Below are 22,234 nucleotides of genomic sequence, written 5' to 3' on the forward strand. Positions count from 1 at the left end.
ACACCACGGAAATACAAGTCCATAGCTGCAGTATTACATACAAGAGCTGGAAATGGCCCTCTAGTGGCAGAAGTGTATACTACATGCTTTATCTGCAATTCCTTGGTTATTGTATACAGAGAAGTTTTTGGGGTTATTTTCATTTGTCTGATTATTCCATCTTGAGGTGAGACTTCTGAGAGCCTGGATTTATATATTTTGGAACATTTGGTCCCGTTCTTTCTCTTGTTTTCCACTTTATACCTTCACTCATCGGTGTGTTTATTTTTTGATTTTTTATTGACTGTTTTTATATTTTTTTATATTCATCATCAATTTTTTCAGTGGCACGATTTGCGCAGGACTCTTTATTTTATTCAAAAAGGCCACATACTCAGCAGCACAACCGCTTCACAGGACTCTGCAGGTAGTGAAACCACCTACTTGAATGTGCCTCTCCCTTGCTGGCTGAAGGAACAAAGCTTTGCTATCCCGCAAAAGGTAATTCTTGTGTGGTTCTTCCCCGTCCCTCAACAATTATCACACACTTGTAACAGATAATATCCCGTTCTCACTAGTCTCCCCCAGATGTGACGCCTAGGTCATGCCTATCTTGCACATCAGATCCGTGAAAAAGCTGTATGTGCATTGAACTGCTACATACATTATATCTTGCATTTTAGTAAAGAGAGAAATGAAACTCACTAAGCTGAAAAATGATTGAAATTAAAAGTCTTGGCGACCTCTCTGTTGCAGCCAGCAACTCTCATCCCGAGAATCCATGTTTTTATTCAGCACAATTACCTGAATTTTGCGCTTTGATTTTATCTTCGAGCAATAAATAGCTTTTGTATAACGTGTAGCTATTTTGGTAGCATGATTCTGTTTATTGGTCTATCATCTCTGACCTTTTTGTTCTTGTTATACTTTCTATGTTTTTAATTGTGTTGTGTTGTGTTTTTTGATTTTTTTTTTTTTTTTTTTTTGTTTTTTTCTGTAGCTGTGGATCAGTGGAATGCTTAGTTCTACTTTTAAAAAGAGGAGCCAATCCAAATTATCAGGATATTTCGGGATGCACACCTCTTCATTTGGCGGCTCGCAATGGGTATGCTTTTACAGTTTAGGTTCAGGCAAATGTTTTATTGTGCTCATGATAGCAACTAGGTGACACCTAGATTTATTGTACCTGCTGGAACCACCCAGTTTCTACTCCCCCCCCCCCCCCCCCTTTTTTTTTTTTTTTTTTTTTTGATCAGTTTATTCAAAATTCTGCTGTGGAGAGCTTTTATAAAGCTTTTGTTACAAAGTGTTTTTATGTTCTTCAATACAGATATATTAGAGATATTAAAATTAATATTTATTTTTTTACAGGCAAAAGAAATGCATGAGCAAACTCCTAGAATACAATGCAGATGTCAACATTTGCAACAATGAAGGACTTACTGCTGTAAGTATTTATTTTTTGTGGCCTAATATCATATGGTTAGCTACCTTGCCTTTAAACCAGGGGTGCCCTACCAGCAGCCAAGGGGGCCACATGTGGCCCGCGGAGCCCTCTAAAGTGGCTCGCGACCTCCTTCTGTTGGTTGGCGGATTGGCAAGCCCAGATCATGGGTTGCAGACTCGCCATCCCAGAGCATCTGTGTTGCTAATGAAGCTGGCAAAGCAAGCAGCTGTGGAGCAGAGCTGTATAAGCTGATGCTTCCTGTATAACACCGTCTCTTGCCAAAGGTGGAGTGATACCAAATGCACTCTGCCGGGGACAGCAACAGCAGGCGATACCTGAATGGAAGACTGTTATTAAAGGTCAGTTTATTACTAAAATTGCAGTGTATATATGGGCATATCTGCGCAGTGGTTACTGGGCAGCTTTCAAACTGATCCGCAGGGGAAGTGCACCTTCAGGTTACCTGCACTGAGGCATAGACTTCTGTTATTACCTGCGGGTTTGGTGAGCTTTCAGAATGTGCACCACACCGGCAGGATATAATAGAAGTCTATGGCAAAGTGTAGCTATCCTGCAGGAAAGACACAGGTCCACTGTGCTGCATTAGTGTGAAGGCCCCTTTCACACAATCGGTCCAACTCAATCAAACCCTCCATTCACCTCTATGAAACTGCAGATATAAACAGATCTGTGTCCTTTTACACCCACCTACCTATAATCTGATTCGCTAAAAAAAAAAAAAAACAGAAGGGAATCAATCGCCTTCCATCAGAGAGGATTGGATCTGAGGACCCGTAGAGTGAGCTGTGTCAGTGTCCACTCTGCACAGACCTGTCGGATGATTGCTCTGCTCACCGTGGCCCCCGACCGGTTACCAAGTCACTTAAGTGTTCCTCGCTTTTTAAAGTTTGGGCAGCCCTGCCTTAAACCCTGGGAAAGTTACCTAGTGTTTGAAAATATTTTTTTCTGAACATCAGCTATTCAAAGTGTCTTCCGATTTTTTTTTTTTTTTTTTTTCCTTTTTTCAGTTTTCATTAAAGCAGTAGTAAGGAGTTTCTTGTCAGGTGTGACCAGGGCAGAAATAAGTGTAAATGGTCAGAGTGGAGGATAGTGTAGGCTTTATAATCAGCCTTTTATTGGAGAAATATTGTGCTTGCTATCACTGAAAATGCTGATGTACCTCGCTGTTATGCTAATGCTCTTCAAAACTTTTAGACACTGACCCAAAGCAAGTGGCAGATCAGGATAGAGACTCTTTAGATAAACACTGTTCCAGGTTAGAGACTGAAGCTGCTGAAGCACAAGAGTAAGCATGACAGCTGAGCAACTGGTATTTTAAGGAGAGGCCAACAATGACCGCCTCAGAGCTTCCTTTCTAACAGATTGTCTTATGTTAGGCCGCGTACACACGCGCGGACTGTTCGCCCAACTTTGTCCGTCCAACAGTTTCGGCAAACAGTCCGCTCAAACTTAGCATGGACGGACATGGCCACACACGACGGACGAACAGTTTGCTGAAACCGTGCGCGATGACGTGAACGGCACGTACGACGGGACGAAAAATACGACGTCCTATACACTGCATTATAGCTTTCGGCGTGAAAATCCTTTCTGAGCATGCGCGCAACTTTGTTTGACGAACAAGCCTACACACGGGCGGACTGTTCGCTCAAACAAGGTTTCAGCGGACAGTTTTTCGGAAATTCCGAAAAACCTTGTCCGTCCAACTGTCCGCTGAAACTGTCCGCTGAAAGCCCACACACGAGCGGACTGTCCGCCCAAACACTGTTCAGCGGACAAAGTTGGGCGAACAGTCCGCCCGTGTGTACGCGGCCTAAGTGATCTCAAGACAGCTGTTAAAGAAAATGGGCATGTCAGCAGTTTGTTTTTCTTGACTGAAAGCTTCTCCTTTCTTTTGTTAAGATTCACTGGTTAGCAGTAAATGGGCGAACGGAGCTTCTTCACGACCTTGTACAACATGTCAGCAACGTAGACGTGGAAGATGCAATGGGACAAACAGCACTACATGTAGCATGCCAGAATGGACACAAGACTGTAAGTGTTTTTTTCCTAATATTTGAGGTTTTGAGAGTGTAGCGTATAACCTGTTAGTGCTGCAGCTGCCCCCACACCCCAAACCCCCCCCCCCCCCCCATGACAGCAGACTGGGGATCTTCTCCCTTTGCTGCCACAATTCTAAAAAAACAAACAAAAAAAAAGCGTGGCTGTGTGGGGCTCTGCCCACCCAGCCACGTCATTCACTCATAGTATTCTGTGCATGGGACACTATAGCTACCGACAGCCTTTGCAGCAGTCTGGTTATAGTTCTCCATGAACTAACCCTGTGCTGTTGAGTGCTGTGGTTGTTCACTGAAAGTTTCTGTCAGTGTGTAACTGAATGCTCGTAAGAGGTACAAGCATACAGCTCACATACAGAGTCGGCAAGATCCCTGCATGGCATACACGATCTGCTGATCGTGAGCGCAATGCTTTGCAGGCTCCCAATAAACAAAATAAATGCACATTATTTTGAAGGTAAAAAAAATGTGCATTTATTTATTTATTTATTTATTTTTTTTTTTTAAAGGTGAAATTATCCTTGAATGGAACCTTGCTGCTTACACATTGAAATGTAGAGAAAAAGGGAGAATGTTTGGTTTAATTTTGGGATAGCTAGGAGAACCTTAATGCTCTTGTATAGTTGTCATTGAGCTGAAATGGATGTCCCCCTCCCCAGTTTGAATTGCTGGTGTTAAGCACTAGGTCCTGGGCAATACATAAAGCAGCCCAGTCAGTGCTAGCCCTAAATATCGGTGTAACATGTTGCAAAAGATGTAGTTAGCCTTTAAATATATCAGTGCTTGTTTTTTTAGTACATCTCTTCGACAAGTGCAAAAAACAAATAGCTGTTCATCTATCCAGAAGTTTTATGAGCTGATAACTGTACAGAGAGTACAGGAAGTTATAGGGTGTCAAGGCTGCTCAGTTAAAATAAAGGGAAAAAGTTTAGGGGGGAAAAAATTGCAGCCACCACATCTAAGGGCTGGTAAGCTCCAATAATTATCATTGTTCTTGGGTTTATATATGCTCTAAATTCATATGCATCAAAAGTAGACAGTATATGCTATGTGGCAGCCTTCCTGCACAGTAAATGCGTATATGCTGGCTTGGACATTTTTTCACCGCCTAATGTGATTGATGCTGGCTCCTCCCCATGTGCACCATCCCTTTTTTCTTTGTATTGTTTGAGAATGACATAGCTGTGTACTCACACTTACACAGAGCTGTTTACACTGAACCCTCTTAGAAGCATTAACATATATAGGCACTAAAACTACATAATTATTTGTTATATTTACATTTGTTTCAGTAATGGAAATGTATCAACATATTGCTATATGTGTGCAGGTCTATGCTATTTTAAATCTTCGATTGTAAATTCGCAGGATCAGGGCCCTTCTAACCCTCTTGTATTGAAGTATTGTCTCCCTTTGTATTGTAAAGCGCAGAGCAAACTGTCAGCGCTATGTGAATCGTATATAATAACTAACTGAATCTGGCAAAACTGGCAGAACAGGCCCTGCAGCTAAATTAAAGGCACAGAAAATGCTGCATTCTCACAAGGAATACCCCTAAAACTTAAGTTGGTCTCTTAATATACTTGCCCAACAGTATTTTCTTAAAATATAATTTCTTTATCGTACATCACAGGACACAGAGCCATAGTAATTAACTATATAGGGTATATAGGCACCTTCAGGTGATAGACACTGGCATACCCAATACAGGAAGTTCCCTCCCTATATAACCCCCCCCCCTCCTACCAGTACCTCAATTTTTTCACCAGTGTCTAAGGTGTTGGTCACGAGTGAAGATGGGCTCTGAAGAACTCCGCTGGAGGGATCCTGACTGGATTTAAATAGCCTCCACAGACTGGATCCATCCAAAATGCCACTGAGGCCCAAGTGGATGGTACCTGGACCTCGTATAGGAAGAATGAGGTTTTGCCTGTAACGCCTCTCCTTGCAGGGCTGGACCCCGGGACCCTGGGCTTTGGTCATGCTTGCATTACCTAAAGTTTTTCCTGGCAGGGTGCTGATACAGGTCCAAGGGAGTGGAACCCAGATTTAAAAGGGACCCGGTCCTTGAAGGTTTGCTAAATGCAACCCGCCGTGATGGGTGAAGGTTGGATCTGTCTGTTATCAGCAGAATCCTGCGGCGAGGATAAGGTAAGGGAAGAAACCTAGGAACTGTAAAAAGTCCAGCTATATGTTTTTCTTTCTTCCTTGAGTAAAATGTTGTCATGCCTTAAGTCAGGGCTTGACAAATTTGCTTGGAATCTAGGAGCCAGCTAAAAAAGTTAGGAGCCAGGTTTTTTTTTTTAACGGACAACAGCTTTTTCCCAAGTGTTCTTCCAGGACAGCCCTTGAGAGATGGAGCTCCTCCCATCGACCCAGGAAACACATTGCCACAGTTCAAAAGGCGGTCCCTCAGGTCCCTGGTCAGTCATTTGTGTTTCCTCCGTCGGAGGAACATGTTGCCAGGAACCTGAAGGCCCCTCTCAGGGGCTGCCTGAGAACCTGTAGCCATGAGGGACCGGGTCCTATTCCTTGGCTGCAGTTTTGGGTCCATACCTTTTTTAAACGGCTCGGGTACCGTCCAGCTGATTCGGAGCAGACCCGTTACCCTCCTCCTTCCAGTGCCGAGGTGGCCAGGGGCAGAATGGCGCTGGTTTCCCCCAGGAGCGGTGAGTGGAACCTCCATCTCAGCTCCTTGTTGCGGTGGGGTCGGAGACGCCGAGCGTCACTTCCGGCGGAACCGCGTCATCACTGCGTGCCGAGACTTCCGGTTCCGGGTCTCTAAAGGTACAAGGAGGAGAGGGAGAGCCAGCGCTGTGCCTGTGAAGCCCGACCAGCGTCCAGCAATACCGGACTAGCGGCGGGATCGGGAGCATCAGAGGGGGACCATGGAGGCTATTCCCCAGGATACTCCGGCGGAGACAGGCACCAGCCAATCCCAGGTAGGCTGCTGGGCATGCTATTACTCTGGTGGAGTGGTGGTGTTTGTAGGCTGGGTCCTGTAGTGCCCCACGGTGGCGGTTTACTCACAGTGAGATTGTTTGCACTTGGTGATTGAAGGAGGGACATGGGGCTGACGCTAAGAAATCCTTTGTCTTCTTATTTCAGGCTAAAGATATCCCAAGGGAAGACAAGACAGGCCGCAAAAAGTGTCCTAATTGTGGGAATAGGTTGTCCTCTGGCTCTAACAAAGCCCTATGCAAGCAATGCATTGCAAGCTTGCTTAAATCTGAGGCAGATTCCCCTTTAGCAAAGTTTTTGGGCTCCTTTAAAGAGGAAATGGCGTCGACCTTTAAGTCCCTCCGGGAGTTAATCACTGACGTGGGATCAGCTGCAGCTGCCTCCACGAGTAAAGCAACTATAATCTCTTCCTCACCATGCCTTACAACACCCAGCTCAGGGGAGCCCCGTATGATCAGGGAGCCTAGCCCCACGTTGATTAGCCCCGATTCCTCTGACACTGACTCGGGTCAGGAAGAGGATCAAGTAACATCCAAAGCCTCAAAGTATAGATTGTCTCTTGAGGAAGTAGATGAGCTAATGGGGGCTATCTATGATACGCTGGAAATTGAGGAGGAAGAAACTCAGTTATCTAGACATGATCAAATGTATGAGGCTCTGGGGAAAAAGAAAGCAAGGGTTTTTCCTATACATAAGGTGCTTTCTGACCTTGTCCTTAAGGAGTGGTCTGAACCAGATAAAAAGGTTTTCTTTCCTAAATCCCTTAAGAGAAGGTTCCCTTTTGATGAGAGCCCAGAGGCGGTCTGGAATAAAAATCCTAAACTAGACGCCCCTTTGTCCAAAATCTCAAAACAGGCTGATCTGGCTTTTGAAGATATGGGTCACCTGAAAGATCCAATGGACAGGAGAACTGACATTGTCTTAAAGAGGGCCTGGGATGCCTCTATGGCAGGCTTAAAACCAGCTCTAGCCACTTCTTGTGTAGCTAGAAACCTGGAGTTCTGGTTGTCGCAACTTCAAGAACATTTAAAAGCAGGCACTCCTAGGGGGGAGCTTCTGAAATCCTTCCCTATGCTTTTTAAGGCCACCAGTTTCATCTCTGACGCCTCCACGGACTCCGTAAAATTTGCGGCTAAGTCAGCAGCACTTTCAGTGGCAGCAAGGAGGTCAGTATGGATGAAAACCTGGGGGGGAGACACGGCGTCTAAGACCCGCCTGTGCAGCGTCCCTTTTACAGGAGACTTAGTCTTCGGGCCTGAATTAGACTCCGCCTTAGAAAGGACGGCGGATAAAAAGAAAACCTTTCCCGCAAAAAAGAAAAATTTTCAAAGAAAAATTTTTCGTCCCTTTAAAGAACCCTCTAAACCAGAGAAGAGTTCAATCCCCAAAAAACATTGGTCGGGGCATAAAGGGAAAGGAAAAGGGGGCATACTGTTTAGCCGCCCCAATCAGGATCCCAAACCCCAGTGATGCCAGGGTCCCTGTGGGAGGAAGATTAAGCCAATTCCTTCCACAATGGGAAGAGACAACTTCAAACGAATTTGTCTTAAACATAATAAAAAGGGGTCATGCGCTGGAGTTTCACAGCCGCCCTCCTTCAAAGTTTGTAGTGACAAAACTTCCAAGTCACTCAGAAAAGGCCAGGGCCTTACCCTTACTGATAGGGGAGATGGTGGATCAAGAAGTATTGACACCAGTCCCTATACAGGAACAAGGAGACGGTTTTTACTCTCACATTTTTGTAGTAAAAAAGCCGTCAGGAAGATTCAGATTAATTATGAATCTCCGACCATTGAATCGCTCCATCCGTTACAAGAGATTTCGGATGGAGTCCATTTACTCCATAAAGAATCTCCTGCAGAAAGAGATGTTTATGGCTACCCTGGATTTAAGGGATGCTTATCTGCATATTCCAATAAAGGAGGAATGCCAGAAATTCCTTCGAATGGCAGTACAGATAGACACAAGGGTTTACCACTTTCAGTGCCGAGCGCTTCCCTTCGGTCTGTCATCCTCCCCAAGAATCTTTACCAAAGTTCTCGGAGAGGCTTTAGTTCCACTGAGGCTTCAGTCAGTCTCAATTATTCCCTACCTAGACGATCTACTCCTAACAGCACGCTCGGAGAGTCGTCTTTCTCAGGATCTGGAGTTGACTCAACTCAGCCTGAGTCGGTTAGGGTGGATTGTCAGCCAGGAGAAATCCAAGACAACCCCAACACAGGAGATTCTGTACCTGGGTTACTGGATCAAGTCAGTAGATCAAAAAATTATACTGCCGGAAGAAAAGATTTTGAATCTGTGGCAGAGAATATCTTTTCTTCAATGCAGCCCCAAATGTACAGTGAGGGAAGTAATGTCGGTCTTAGGTCTTATGACAGCAGCCATTCCAGCCGTACAATGGGCCAGGTTCCACCAAAGAGACCTTCAGGGGTTTCTGCTAGAACAATTAAGGGGCAGAGATCTGGAGGAGGAAGTTTTGATCCCCTCAAGGATAAAACGCTCCCTCTGGTGGTGGAAGGACAGGGAGAACCTGAACAAAGGGGTTCATTGGGTCCTTCCTATCACTTCAACACTGACAACAGATGCGAGCAGTTGGGGCTGGGGAGCCCACCTCGGCTCAAGCTGGGTCCAGGACAAGTGGACCCCGGAAGAGAAATGTTTCTCTTCCAACTGGAAAGAGCTAACAGCAATCCTGAGAGCGGTCTTAGCCTTTCACCCCACAATACAGGGTCACCATCTACAAGTCCGTTCAGACAATATGACGGCTGTAGCATACATAAACAAACAGGGAGGTACCAAAAGTCCTCGTTTGATGGTAGTAGCCAGACGCATTTTCCAGTGGGCAGAAGCCAATCTGGAATCCATTTCTGCAGTCCACCTGAAAGGGGAGCTGAACAACACGGCGGACTTCTTGAGTCGACAAAAGATTTCGAACCAAGAATGGTCCTTACACCCAGAGGCATTCAATCTCATAACAAATCACTGGGGAAAACCAGAGGTAGACCTTTTTGCGAACAAAAACAATGCAAAGGTTCCAAATTTTTTCTCGCTAAACCCAGGAGATCGGCCCCTGGCTGTAGATGCCTTGCAAGCTCCATGGTCTTTCAGTCTGGCGTATGCTTTTCCCCCTCTTCATCTCATTCCGAGGGTCCTAGCAAGATTCCTCAAGGAAAAAACCTGTTTGATTCTAGTAGCACCGTTTTGGCCCAGGAGACCATGGTTCACAACGTTGCTACAATTGACAGATTGTCCACCTCTAAGGCTTCCCTACAGACAGGACCTCCTGTCGCAGGGACCTCTTTACCATCCACAGGTCGCCACACTGAAGCTTTCGGCGTGGTTACTGAGGAGGAAATCTTAAAGAGTAAGGGCCTGACAGATGAGGTAATTGCGACCTTACTACAGAGTCGCAAACCAGTCACGAGGGCTATTTACAAAAAAGTCTGGCAAAAATTTAATAGCTGGTTGAATAGCCGTGACATAAACACGGCTAATATTCTACAGTTTTTACAGGAAGGTGTAAACAAGGGTTTAACCCTAAGTACCATTAAGGTACAGATAGCTGCCTTAAGTGTGTACCTAGATGAACGTTTACAGGAAAATCCTTTTGTCGCTAGATTCTGTAAGGCAGTCGCTAGACGCAAGCCAGTCAGAGTCACCAAAGTCCCATCCTGGGATTTAGCAGTTGTACTAAAAGCTTTCTTGGGGTCACCCTTTGAGCCTATCTCGGAGGCCTCCTTAAGGCTTGTTACATTTAAGACAGTTCTCCTGGTGGCAATCACTTCAGCCCGTAGGGTCAGTGAAATCCAAGCCCTTTCCATCAGGGAACCTTTTCTACAGATCCTAGAAGACAGAGTCATTCTAAAGACAGACCCTGGGTTCTTACCAAAGGTAGCATCTAGCTTCCATAGGTCCCAAGATATTGTCCTTCCCTCATTTTGTCAAAATGCAGCAAATGAGAAAGAGGAACGTTTTCATTTATTGGATGTGAGGAGGTGTGTTCTAGAATACCTTAAAGTAACAAATCCATTCAGAATTTCAGACTCCCTTTTTGTCCTTTTCTCCGGACAGCGTAGGGGACAGAAAGCTTCAAAAGTAACCATAGCTAGATGGATTAGGCTAGCTATAGCAGAGGGGTATAAGGCCTTGAATAGAGATCCTCCTGAGGGTGTTAAAGCTCACTCCACAAGAGCGTTGTCTGCATCCTGGGCAGAAAGAGCTGGTGCCACCCCGGAGCAGGTATGTAAAGCAGCCACATGGTCAAGCTTTTCCACCTTTACAAGGCATTACCGACTGGACTTAATGTCTAGTCAGGATCAGGCCTTTGGGAGGAAAGTCCTCCAGGCCGTGGTCCCCCCCTAATCTGGTAAGTACTTGGGGATCCTCTCAAGGGCTGTCCTGGAAGAACACTTGGGAAAACTGGAGTTAGTACTTACCGGTAACTCCTTTTCCGGTGGTCTTCCAGGACAGCACGATCCCACCCTTTATTTGATTATAATGATGTACTAATGTTATTACCTGTTATGGTTTATATGTTTTTCAGTTCCATCCTTCGGTTCTTGGTGAATGACTGACCAGGGACCTGAGGGACCGCCTTTTGAACTGTGGCAATGTGTTTCCTGGGTCGATGGGAGGAGCTCCATCTCTCAAGGGCTGTCCTGGAAGACCACCGGAAAAGGAGTTACCGGTAAGTACTAACTCCAGTTATTTTCAATATAAAAATTAACCAATCTTTAATTTAACATAGAAAGACAACTAGAACCAAACATATATAGGCATTTAACTTGTGTAGGTAATGAATGTATTCTGATGTGGCACCAAGTGTTTAATGCAATGTCATTTTTTTTCGCTTGGCTTTTTGTGGCCATGAATATGCCTTGTACTTTTGCAATTAAAGTACCAATGGTCAACAGCCTTTGCAGGATCAAAATCCTTCACTGATGGTCCATTCATGTTGGTCATCAACAAATCACCTAAACTTTCTTGCTGCATTACAGATCTGAACTTATTTTTTACAAAGTTCATCAAGCTGAATCCTCTCTCACAACATGCGGTTGAGACAGGCAAAACACACACTATAGACAACAAGTTTCCCAAAACTGGAAACCTGTCTGTGTTGGAGAGTGCCAAATCCAGAAGTTCACACAGTTTCTTTCCTTTTCCAAGAACTTTAAATTCATACCACTCATTGTGGATTGCATGCATGCATTTATCATGCATTTCAGGCATTGAAAGTTGTTTCTGGAAATGCTGAGCCAATGTTGTGATGTCATCAACACCATAGTCCTGTAGTGATTTTCCCGATGGCCAGGCAAAGGTATCAAACACTGCAGTGGAGCGTTCAATATTCCTTTGAATCAGAAATCGCTCTTCTAGGTATTTTGCACCATACTGAATCAATTTGTCCTTTTCATTTTGGATCAAAGAAGTTACAGTATTGCTGAGTCCGTGCAACTGTACATCTTGATACTGTCCTTTGAGTGATGTTCCAGTTAGAAATCTCTCCTCATATTTTTTTGGCACATCTTTGAGTGCTTTTAAAGAAGAAATTGTGTTTTTCAGATGCAACTCAATTGTGCTTAAGATGCTCTTCCCTTTGAAATAAAAGGGAGAGGTTCTTAATAATTTCTAGATAGTCAAGCAGAAAATGGAGCATGTGAACAAATTTAAAATCGGTTAGTTTTTTCAACAAACCATGTGCAACTGCAGAAGCACTGTCTTTTTCTGCAGCAACACCTTCAAGGTGGACTGTCACACATTTCCAATCTTTGACAAGTGCAGAGAGAGCACTGACTTTGCTTGACACCCATCTTACATTATGTAAGTACTGAAATTTCTGGATTTTTTCATGAAAACTTTCAGCTACCTGCTTTAGCTGTCGCATTCTCTTGGGTGAATGCTGGTAAAATTGGTACAGCTTCTTTAAAACCGAGTCAAGGTCATCAATGCATTTTCCATCTTTTACAGAGCTTAATACACTTAAATTTAATCGGTGTGCAACACAGTGAATGCCAATTACATGGCTAAGATTTTGACGTACTTTCTGTACCAGTCCATTTTCAGCTCCAATCATGCTTGCAGCACCATCTGTACCAATTCCAATTAGCTGGTTTGAAAAAAGCCAATCTGAAAGACCATGTGTCTTCAGCTCTTTAGTGATGGTTTCTAAGTACCCATCTGCAGTTGCCATTTCAAGAGGTAAGACTGATAGAAATACTTCTTTGATCCTATTGTTCTTGATGTATCTGACATACAATATTAATTCTTCCACTCCTCCTTTGTCAGTTGATCCATCTAGCATCAAACTAACATATTTGGCCTCCTTTAGCTCGCAGATGAGTTATTTCCGGATTACAGTTGCAATATGTGAAATGAATTCCTTGCATCTCTTGTCATTTGCATACTCTTCTCTCACAGCAACCCCTAGTTTCCCTGTCAGCTCTAACAAACCTTTAAAGTCTGTATATGGCTTGTTGTTTTTTGCAATATAATAGGCCACATTTTTTTTTTTTGTAAATTTTTATTTATTAACAGTTTTACATATACCAACCCCCCCGCCCCCCCCCCCCCTTAATCCCCTGTGCAGCCTTCCGACCAATACTAAATCACATTCCATATTTCCAACTATAACAAATATTACATGTCTAAGACATCCATAACAGTACCATCCAACCCGCATACAGAAAAATATCATACTCATATCACTCCCCCGCCCAGCACAGCAAACCTAAAATCAAAAACCCCAGCCCCAACACAATGGATTAATTCACAGTACCATTAGCATCTAGCCAACATTGCCACACTTTCTCAAATTTTTTAGGGCATCCCCTGCTCAAGTAAGTAGCTTTATACATTGGTAGTGATTTGTTAATTATACTTTTCCAGAATGACACCGTGGGTGGCTCTGGACTCTTCCAACACAACAGAATAGCCTTACGGGCATAGAACAAAGAAAGAGAAATCATAATTCTTTGTGCCCTTCTGGGCGCCAACTCCTCCACCAGCCCGAGTAAACAGATCGCTACCATAACAGGAATCGGCACCGAAAGCACCGTCTGTATAGTGTGTGTCACCCCCTTCCAGAATACCTGTATCTGCCGGCACCGCCAGAACACATGGTCGAAGTCAGCATGATTGTCCGGGCAGCGCCAGCACACCGCCGCATCTGTGCCATATATCCCAGCTATCCTTGCCGGGGTATAGTACACCCTGTGTAAAAGCTTAAATTGAATGAGCCTATCTCTGGCTGATACTAGCGTCTTAAATGGGTAATCCCACATATCATCCCAATCCTCCCCCCCCAAAATCCGTAACCAATGCACTCCATGTGTCTCTACACTTTGTAAGCATTTTTGGCCTTTCCATAAATAGTTCCTTATAAACTGCAGAGAGGGGTTTTATCAGGTCCTCCCTTCGCAGCATGCTCTCCAGGGGAGACACACCCAGTTCCAAAGCATCAGAACCAAACTGAGTAAGGAAGGCGTGCCTCAACTGGAGGTAGCGAAAGAAATACCAATTAGGGAGGGTATATTTTTCTCTCAGTTGATCAAACGTGTACAGCCTTGTCCCCCCCACTATATGTTTCAATTGTTTGATGCCGACTCTGGCCCAAATTACTGGATCCGGAATCGCACCAAAATGAGACAGTCTGGGATTAAACCAGAGAGGGGTGTCCTGTGACCAGCTCCCTGCCTCTGTTTTCATCAAAGCCTGTGCCTTATCCCACGCGCGTACTGTCATTTGCATGGAGGCGGTCAAGGGTGAGGCAGTCTGTGGGCCCCTATAGACTAGATAAGACAAACTCTCATAAGAACCTAGACGGGCTGCCTCCAATACCGTCGCTGAGTCCCCAGCGTCCTTCGTCAACCAGCGCCTAACAATCACCATCTGTCCCGCTATAAAATATTTGAAAAGATCAGGTAGCGCCAATCCGCCCTGACCCCAGGGTTCCTGTAAAGTACGCAAACTTATCCTGGGATGTCCAGCGGCCCATAAAAAGGAGTTAAAAAGACTATTAACCCGTCGAAAAAAAGAACAGGGAATCCAAATCGGAGTGTTCCGCAAAAGGTAGAGAAAAACCGGCAGGATTTTCATTTTAAGTAGGTTAACCCTACCAATCAGAGACAGCGGCAGATGTTTCCATGCCTCCAGTTGTACTTTGACCCTGGTCAATAATGGTAGAAGATTAAGGCCGCGTACACACGCGGGGACTGTTCGCCCAACTTTGTCCGTCAAACAGTTTCAGCGGACAGTCCGCTCAAAATTAGCATGGACGGACTTGCCCACACACGACGAACGAACAGTCCGCTGAAACCGTGCGCGATGACGTGAACGGCACGTACGACGGGACTAGAAAACGACGTCCTATACACTGCAATGCAAACTTTGGCGTGTAAATCCTTTCTGAGCATGCGCGGAACTTCGTTTGACGAACAAGCCTACACACGAGGGGACTGTTCGCTGAAACAAAGTTTCAGCGGACAGTTTTTCGGAATTTCCGAAAAACTTTGTTCAGCAGACTGTCCGCTGAAACTGTCCGCTGAAAGCCCACACACGAGCGGACTGTCCGCCGAAACACTGTTCAGCGGACAAAGTTGAGCGAACAGTCCCCGCGTGTGTACGCGGCCTTAGAGACAAAGTCCCCCACTCGGGGTGATATATGTATCCCCAAATACTTAAACTCCTCCACCCAAGCTATGGGGACCCTGCTGGATGCAAGAGCCCTGGCACCCGAGTCAATAGCCATCACCGTGGACTTCTCCCAGTTAACTCGGAGTCCGGAGAACGTGGCAAATTTGTCAAGCACCCCGAACACCGCTTCCAATGACGGCCCTGCATCACGCAAAAAAAGAAGAATGTCGTCCGCGTAAAGTGCAATGCATTCCCGGATGCCTCCAACGCCCCCACTTCGGATGACCTCCTCAATGCTATGGCCAAGGGCTCTATCGCGAGTGCAAATAAAAATAGGGACAGCGGGCACCCTTGGCGCGTGCCCCTACCCACAGGAAACTGAGAGGAAACTGAGGTGCCTATCTTTATGGCCGCTTGAGGGTTACTGTATAGTAAGGAGATCCAAGTCATGAAGACGTCCCCAAAGCCCATGTGTCGTAGAACTGCCAACATATACTGCCAGTCCACAGAATCAAAGGCCTTGGCCATGTCCAGAGACACCACCACCCTAGTACCCATCCTATCGTGTTCCATCTGCAAATGAGCAAACAGTCTGCGAAGATTTGTGTCAGTAGATTTTTGCGGTATGAAACCCGTCTGATCTATGTCAACCAAGGTGGTAATGACCTGGGAGAGTCTGGTAGCCAAAACCTTTGTCAAGATTTTTAGGTCCTGGTTCAACAGCGCTATGGGTCTATAGGATGAACAGGACAAAACATCCTTGCCCGGCTTCAGAAGAAGAATCACCTGCGCTTCAGCTAAGGAGTCAGGGAGGCTTCGGTGCTTGAGACAGTAAGAGAACAGGGTTCTAAGCCTAGGAACTAAGTCCTCCATATGCAGCCTATACCATTCAATACTGAAACCATCAGGCCCAGGAGATTTGTGAGGGGGGAAAGCCCTTATAGCTGCCTCAATTTCTTTTTCGTTTATGTCAGCCTCCAACGCCTCCCTATCCCCCGCCGACAGCACAGGGATTTCAAGGGATGTCAACAGTGCATCCAATTCTTGGGAATCATAGACCGGAATAGGAGCATACAGTGTCTTGTAATATTCCACAAACGTGTCCATAATATCAGTAGGGTTAGTGAGTACATCCCCCCTAGCATTCCCAATACAGGGTATATTGGTTTGTATTCTCTGTTCTGCCACCAACATTGCCAGTAGTTTACCATTTTTATCCCCTTGCTCAAAAAGGGATTCTGCAGATTTTGTTCTAGAGGTATGTGTCAAGTCAGCGAAATGGAGTGCGAGTGTGCGCCTGGCCTCCAACAAGGCCTCATACGTGACATCAGACTGGTCGTTGGCGTGAGCCCGTGCACAAACCCTTTCCCTATCCTGCAGCTCCTGCTCTTTCTGATTTATGGGACCTGCGTGCCTGCTTAATGGCTGAAATATAATGGCCTCGCATACATGCCTTAAAAGCATCCCACACCACTGTGGGAGCAGCAGACCCTACATTATCATTCCAATAGTTAGCATAATGTGGGGCCACCTGGGATGATACCTCCTCCACCTCTAACCAGCCCGGATTCAATCTCCATGCCCCTCCTCTAAAAACCGAAGGAGGAAGAATGTGTACCGAAAGTGGCGTGTGATCTGAGATGCCCCCTGCCAAATATTTGGCTCCACCCACCAACTGCAACATGGATGCATTAGCAAAAGCCAAATCGATTCTGGAGGAGGATCTATGCGTTTTGGACAAATGAGAATAGCATCTAGTGGAGGGGTTCTTCCACGCCATAATTCTGTGAGGGAGGCCGTAGCCGCCCACGCAGAAAGGTCAACCGATGCCACCCTAGACGTATTAGAGGAATCCAACGTTGCAGAGAGTATGGCATTAAAATCCCCTGCTATAAGAAGTGGAAGATGTAGGTATGGTGCCAATTTGCCTAATAGATCATACAATATCTGTACTTGAAAAGGGGAGGTATGTAAACGTTAACCAAAACCATCTTGCAATTACTGAGATCAGCAACAACAATCAAAAACCTGCCTCCCGGGTCCGAGATGACATGATGAATGGTGCAGGGTACCGCTTTACTAATAAGAATAGACACACCCCTAGAATAAGTGGAGTATGTCGCATGCAGCGCCCTCTGTATCCAAGCTCTGCGTAAAGCCAGCACTCTGCTCCCATCCAGATGTGTCTCCTGCAGAAACACCACATGCGGAGTGATCGTTTTCAAATATTGGAACATTAAGGCTCTACGAAACTTGTCGTTCAGGCCTCGGATATTCCAAGATACCACATTACCATAGACCCTGCCATTGTTACCTGTCAACTTAATAAACATTAAACGGTACCCTTGTAAGGATAGGAGGAAATACAGTTGGTTATGATTTTCAGTCATACAACAGATCTGCGAAATAACAAAAAAATTGACATGGAGGGCTGCACATACTAAGTAACCTAACCCCTTATTCCCGTAAACTCCCTGCCGCTGTGTAGCAAACCAAAACAACAGGTACACGCAGCTTTTTCCCAAACCTTGTCCAAAAAAGTTTCTGAAGGGCATGACCATACTACAGGTCAAACGAACCAGCGTTCCCAAAAAGAGAAAAAACACAGAAACAAAAAGTGCAACAATTTTAACTTGCATAAACACAGTGTCCGCGTCCATAGAGCTCCCCGATGCCTGTCGGCGACCCGTAACTCACCCAAATGGGCAGCACAAGGTGCGTCCCTCCTCAGTCCCAGGCTTTGTAGGTGTCCCAGTGTGTGTGATGGAGGAGCATATGACACGACAGGAGTCCCCTGGAGGTGCGGACAGAAGGCACCCCGAAACTTGAGTATGAAGGAGAAGTATAACCATGTCCCACTTCTTCCCCCCCCCCCACCCCGGACAGGATAAGTCAAAATATTCTCAACTTTAAATACCTAGGGGAGGTCTCGGGGGTACTCAAACTGAAACATGAGTAACAAACCCGATGAAGGGAAACCAGAAAAAAACCCCAGCAGCCGCCGAGGCTGCAACTGGACAGGTGGGCCCAAACAATTATCTCAGGGACAGCAACCAGGAATCTGCCTCCGCAGGAGAATCAAAAAACTTCACTGAGCCTTCATGCTGGACCCGTAGGCGACTAGGATAGAGCATGGAGTATTTCAGATCCCGTTCCCTCAGCCGTCTTCTGATATCCGTAAAGGTTTTGCGTCGTCTCTGGAGATCCGCCGAGAAGTCAGGATAAAGATGTACCACCGTATTCTCAAAGGGCAGAGTTGGATGCTTTCGAGCCTCCCGGAGGATGCGGTCCCGGTAATTGAGGAATCGCACAAGGAAGGGCCTCGGCGGGGCCCCTGAGGTACCCCGACCCGTTGGTACCCTATGTGCCCTTTCAACCACGTATGTAGGAGGTACCTCAGTCAACTTGAGAAGAGTCTTAAAGAAGGCCTCCGCGAATTCGGCTGGGTGATCCCCCTCCGCCCCCTCCGGGAGACCCAGGACCCTGACATTATTCCTTCGCATGCGATTCTCAGCATCATCGGATTTGGCCACTAGTGATTGCACAGTGCGCTGCAGGGTATGAATGGCGTCATCATGGCGGGCAGTGATGTCCTCCGTGGCAGATATTCGCGACTCAGTTTCAGAGAGTCTACCCCTAAATTTGTCTAGGTCTGCTCTGATGAGATTGCATTCCTCCGCTAGATGATCAATGCGGACCAACAATGAGGTTCTGCTCTGTTCAATTACCGCCAAAATGACAGTGGTATCATTCGCTGGCGGAGTCACCGGCACTGCAGGCTCCGCCGATGCCGGCGCCGCCTTCTCCATGTCCGCTAACAGTGCTTTAAATTGATTCAGAATGTCACTGGGGCAAGGTGCAGGCTGAGTGGAGGCCTTCTTAGATGCAGATTTACTTCTCGATGGCATGAGCAAGCAGACCAACAATGTGCAGGATAAAGTTTAAAACAACAGGGTGTTCCCCTTTAAGAGTTCACAGCAGAGAAGCACAGCTCATAAGGAGATAAACAGGGACTGTTTCACAGCAGGTCACCTTGTCCCCTATGCAAAGACACTGCCCGGCAGAGCTGGATCCTGGCCCCAGAGTTAGGACTCACCTCCCCTCCTGGCAAGGTAGGATGGCTCCACAGGCCTCAATAAGGCACCGATTCGCGGCGGTATGCTGTCGGCCGCGGACGGCGGCAGCCAGCTAATCGTCCGTCCCTCCTCACAACCGCTCCTCCACAGGGGCTGCCTCGGTCACGCCCGCACTCCGCGGCCCTCCGCGCCGCGATCGCCGCACTTTAGAGCGGTCTTCCGGAGGCTTCACTGGTCCGCACAGGCCTCAAGATGGCGGCCGGCCGCACCAGGCTGAGTAGGCCGCGACCGCAGGTTCCGCACGGAGGCGCTCAGCCCAACAATAACCGGCTCCTCCGGTACCACGGATGCCCTAAGAAAGGCAGGGGAACTTTCCAGGCTCCTCGGGTCGCCGAACAGGGAGGATGGCAGAGGATTCTCTATGAGGATGAGCGGAGCTCTACAGCGGCACGTCCTCCCTGTTTCACATCCGGACACGCCCCCATATAATAGGCCACATTAAATAGAACTTTCATGTGGTTGAACATCCCTTGGTCCATTTTCTTAACGCATGCAGCCAATGGCGTAGCTTCTGGAGCCAACAGGGCGTGTTTGGCTTTTATGCATTTGTCATGCTGGAGTGACTTTCCATGTTTTTTGAAGGTCTCCAGTTTAAATGGTCCTGAAAACCCTTTCACAATCTTGGATGTGTGGTCAGCAATGCCAGGGAAGGAGGCACAAATCTCACATATGGCTATGCCTGTATTATGGTCAAATTTAAGCCATGTGAGTTCCTTGCACCAATCTTGTTTAAACTTCCTTCTTCCTTCATTTTGAGGGTGACTTGTTGAAGGGGACTTCTCTGCTGGTTGTTCTTCTCTTGTGCCACTTGATTCTGCAGTAACATGTTGCACTTCACTTTCTGAACAAGAAGTCTTTGCAAAGAAATTTGTCACCCGCAGTTGCTTGGCATCTTCTGGTGTCACAGCTTTTGCGGCACGTTTCATTTTTTCTGAATTCCCAAACAAAGATGGTTTTGTTGAATTCCCAAACAAAAAAGATTTAGTACACGTTATTACTTAAAGTGCAGGGCCACCCTGAAAAAAAAAAATACATAAAAAATTAGAAAAAAAAAATACATAAAAAAAAAAATGAAAAAAATATATTTTTTTTAACTTACCAGAAATGCCTGTTGCTAGGCACATTGTCCTAATCTGCCTCTTCCTCCTCCGTGGAGATCTTCTATCTTCTCTCCTCCGTGCGGCGTCTTCTTCTGGGTAATGGGTTGCGCTGTGTTCTGGGAACTGTGTGTCCCAGAACACAGCGCGACCCATTCACAAAGCGCTGCGCAGTAGGAAATGGGCAGTGAAGCCGCAAGGCTCCACAGCCTGTTTCCCTTAGCCAAAATGGCGGCGCCGAGGGACAGGTCAGCCTCGAGCGGTCGACATCGCGGGTGCCCTGGACAGGTAAGTGCTTATTAAAAGTCACCAGCTACAGTTTTTGCAGCTGCTGACTTTTAATTTTTTTTTTTTTAAAACCGGCCCTCCTCTTTAATGGCATAGTCTCCAACATTTTAAATCTTAATATATATTTATTCTTTAAAAGCAAAGCACTCCTTCTCTTATGTAGCCCTGATCTGTATCTTTACAGATGCTATTGACATCTCAAGTGACACTAATACAGTGATCAGTGATAATATACACTGTCACTAATAATGACACTGGGTAGGAAGGGGTTAACACCAAGGGCAATCAAAGGGTTAACTATGTTCTTAGTAGCGTGTGTTTACTATGTGGTGCTTTTAACCACTTGCCTACTGGGCACTTAAACCCCCCTCCTGCCCAGACCAATTTTCAGCTTTCGGTGCTCTCTTTGAATCTCATGAATTTTACATGGTAATACATGGCACTGATGACACGTGACACTAATGACAGATGGCACTGATGACACGTGACACTAATGACAGATGGCACTGATACGTGGCACCGATGACACGTGACACTGATAACACGTGACACTGACACGTGATACTGATAACAGATGGCAGGTGGCACTGGGGACAGGTGGGCATGTGTGTTTCAGTGTGTTAGTGTTCACTCATGTTTCACTGACGCTGCAGCATGGAAGCTCTCACTCCTCACAAGCTGTCTCTGTGTGAGGAGGGAAAGACGGCGATGAGAGATGATCTCATACGTTTACATATGAGATCACCTCTTGTTGGACACACTGTTCGAGTGCTAAATGGCTGCTGTGATTGGCCATTTAGCATGATCTGTGATTGGCTGTATCCAAGGGACACGGCCAACACAGAACTTCCCCGATGCGTACCCATGTCGGCGTGCAGAGGGGAAGTAAACAGGAGGATGTCCAGGGACGCCTTCCCGGCAATTGTGTCCGCGCTGTAGACATCTTTCGTCTATAGCGCGGGCACGAAGTGGTTAACAAAAGAATGTGACTTTTATTTCCGCCATGTTCCCGCTTATTAACGTCATATCCCCGCTAAGGGTTAGATCAGGTCCCCTGAAAAACTGACAGGTGAACCTGATCAGACAGCCCTTGTGAAAGGGGTCAAGCAGGGAGGATTACAAATAATATTTTTTTTCCTTAATTAAAATAATTTTTTTTTTTTTTTACTTTTTACAATGTAAATTGTAAAATTACAAATTTATACAATATATTTACAATTTATTACAAATAATATTTTTTTTTTCCTTAATTAAAATAATTTTTATTTTTTTTTTACTTAAAAAAATAAAATAAAAAAATATATATTATTTATATATATATATATATATATATATATATATATATATATATATATATATATATATATATATATATATATATATATATATATATATATATATATATATATATATATATATATAATGAGAAGCCATTTACCAGCCACCACACTCACCGTTGGGCAAAAGGCGCCAGATGACGCCCGCAATCACTTCCTTCTCTTCACTTTGGGAAGGAAATGGGCGGGCAGTGAAAAACAGGCAGGGGAGCTTCACTCCATTAGGAATTAGCATTATTGGAATAGGGTGTAATTTCTACATCCACCACAAGATGGCGCC

General features: G+C 45.6%; 1 protein-coding gene across 2 annotated transcripts in view; it reads left to right on the forward strand.

Moving 5' to 3' along the window:
• The window catches only part of HACE1 (HECT domain and ankyrin repeat containing E3 ubiquitin protein ligase 1), a 184,401-nt gene that overhangs the window by 26,117 nt on the left and 136,050 nt on the right, over nt 1–22,234 (forward strand). For both annotated transcript variants that reach the window (XM_077487188.1, XM_077487189.1), the window contains exons 4-6: nt 980–1,084; nt 1,351–1,426; nt 3,350–3,481. In XM_077487188.1, the coding sequence (XP_077343314.1) occupies nt 980–1,084; nt 1,351–1,426; nt 3,350–3,481 (313 nt within the window). The remainder of the gene's footprint in view (nt 1–979; nt 1,085–1,350; nt 1,427–3,349; nt 3,482–22,234) is intronic.

The sequence above is a fragment of the Lithobates pipiens genome, unplaced genomic scaffold (genome assembly GCF_037356315.1).
Source record: "Lithobates pipiens isolate NorthernLeopardFrog02 unplaced genomic scaffold, aLitPip1_a1.2 Scaffold_18, whole genome shotgun sequence".
NCBI classification, from domain to species: Eukaryota; Metazoa; Chordata; class Amphibia; order Anura; family Ranidae; genus Lithobates; species Lithobates pipiens.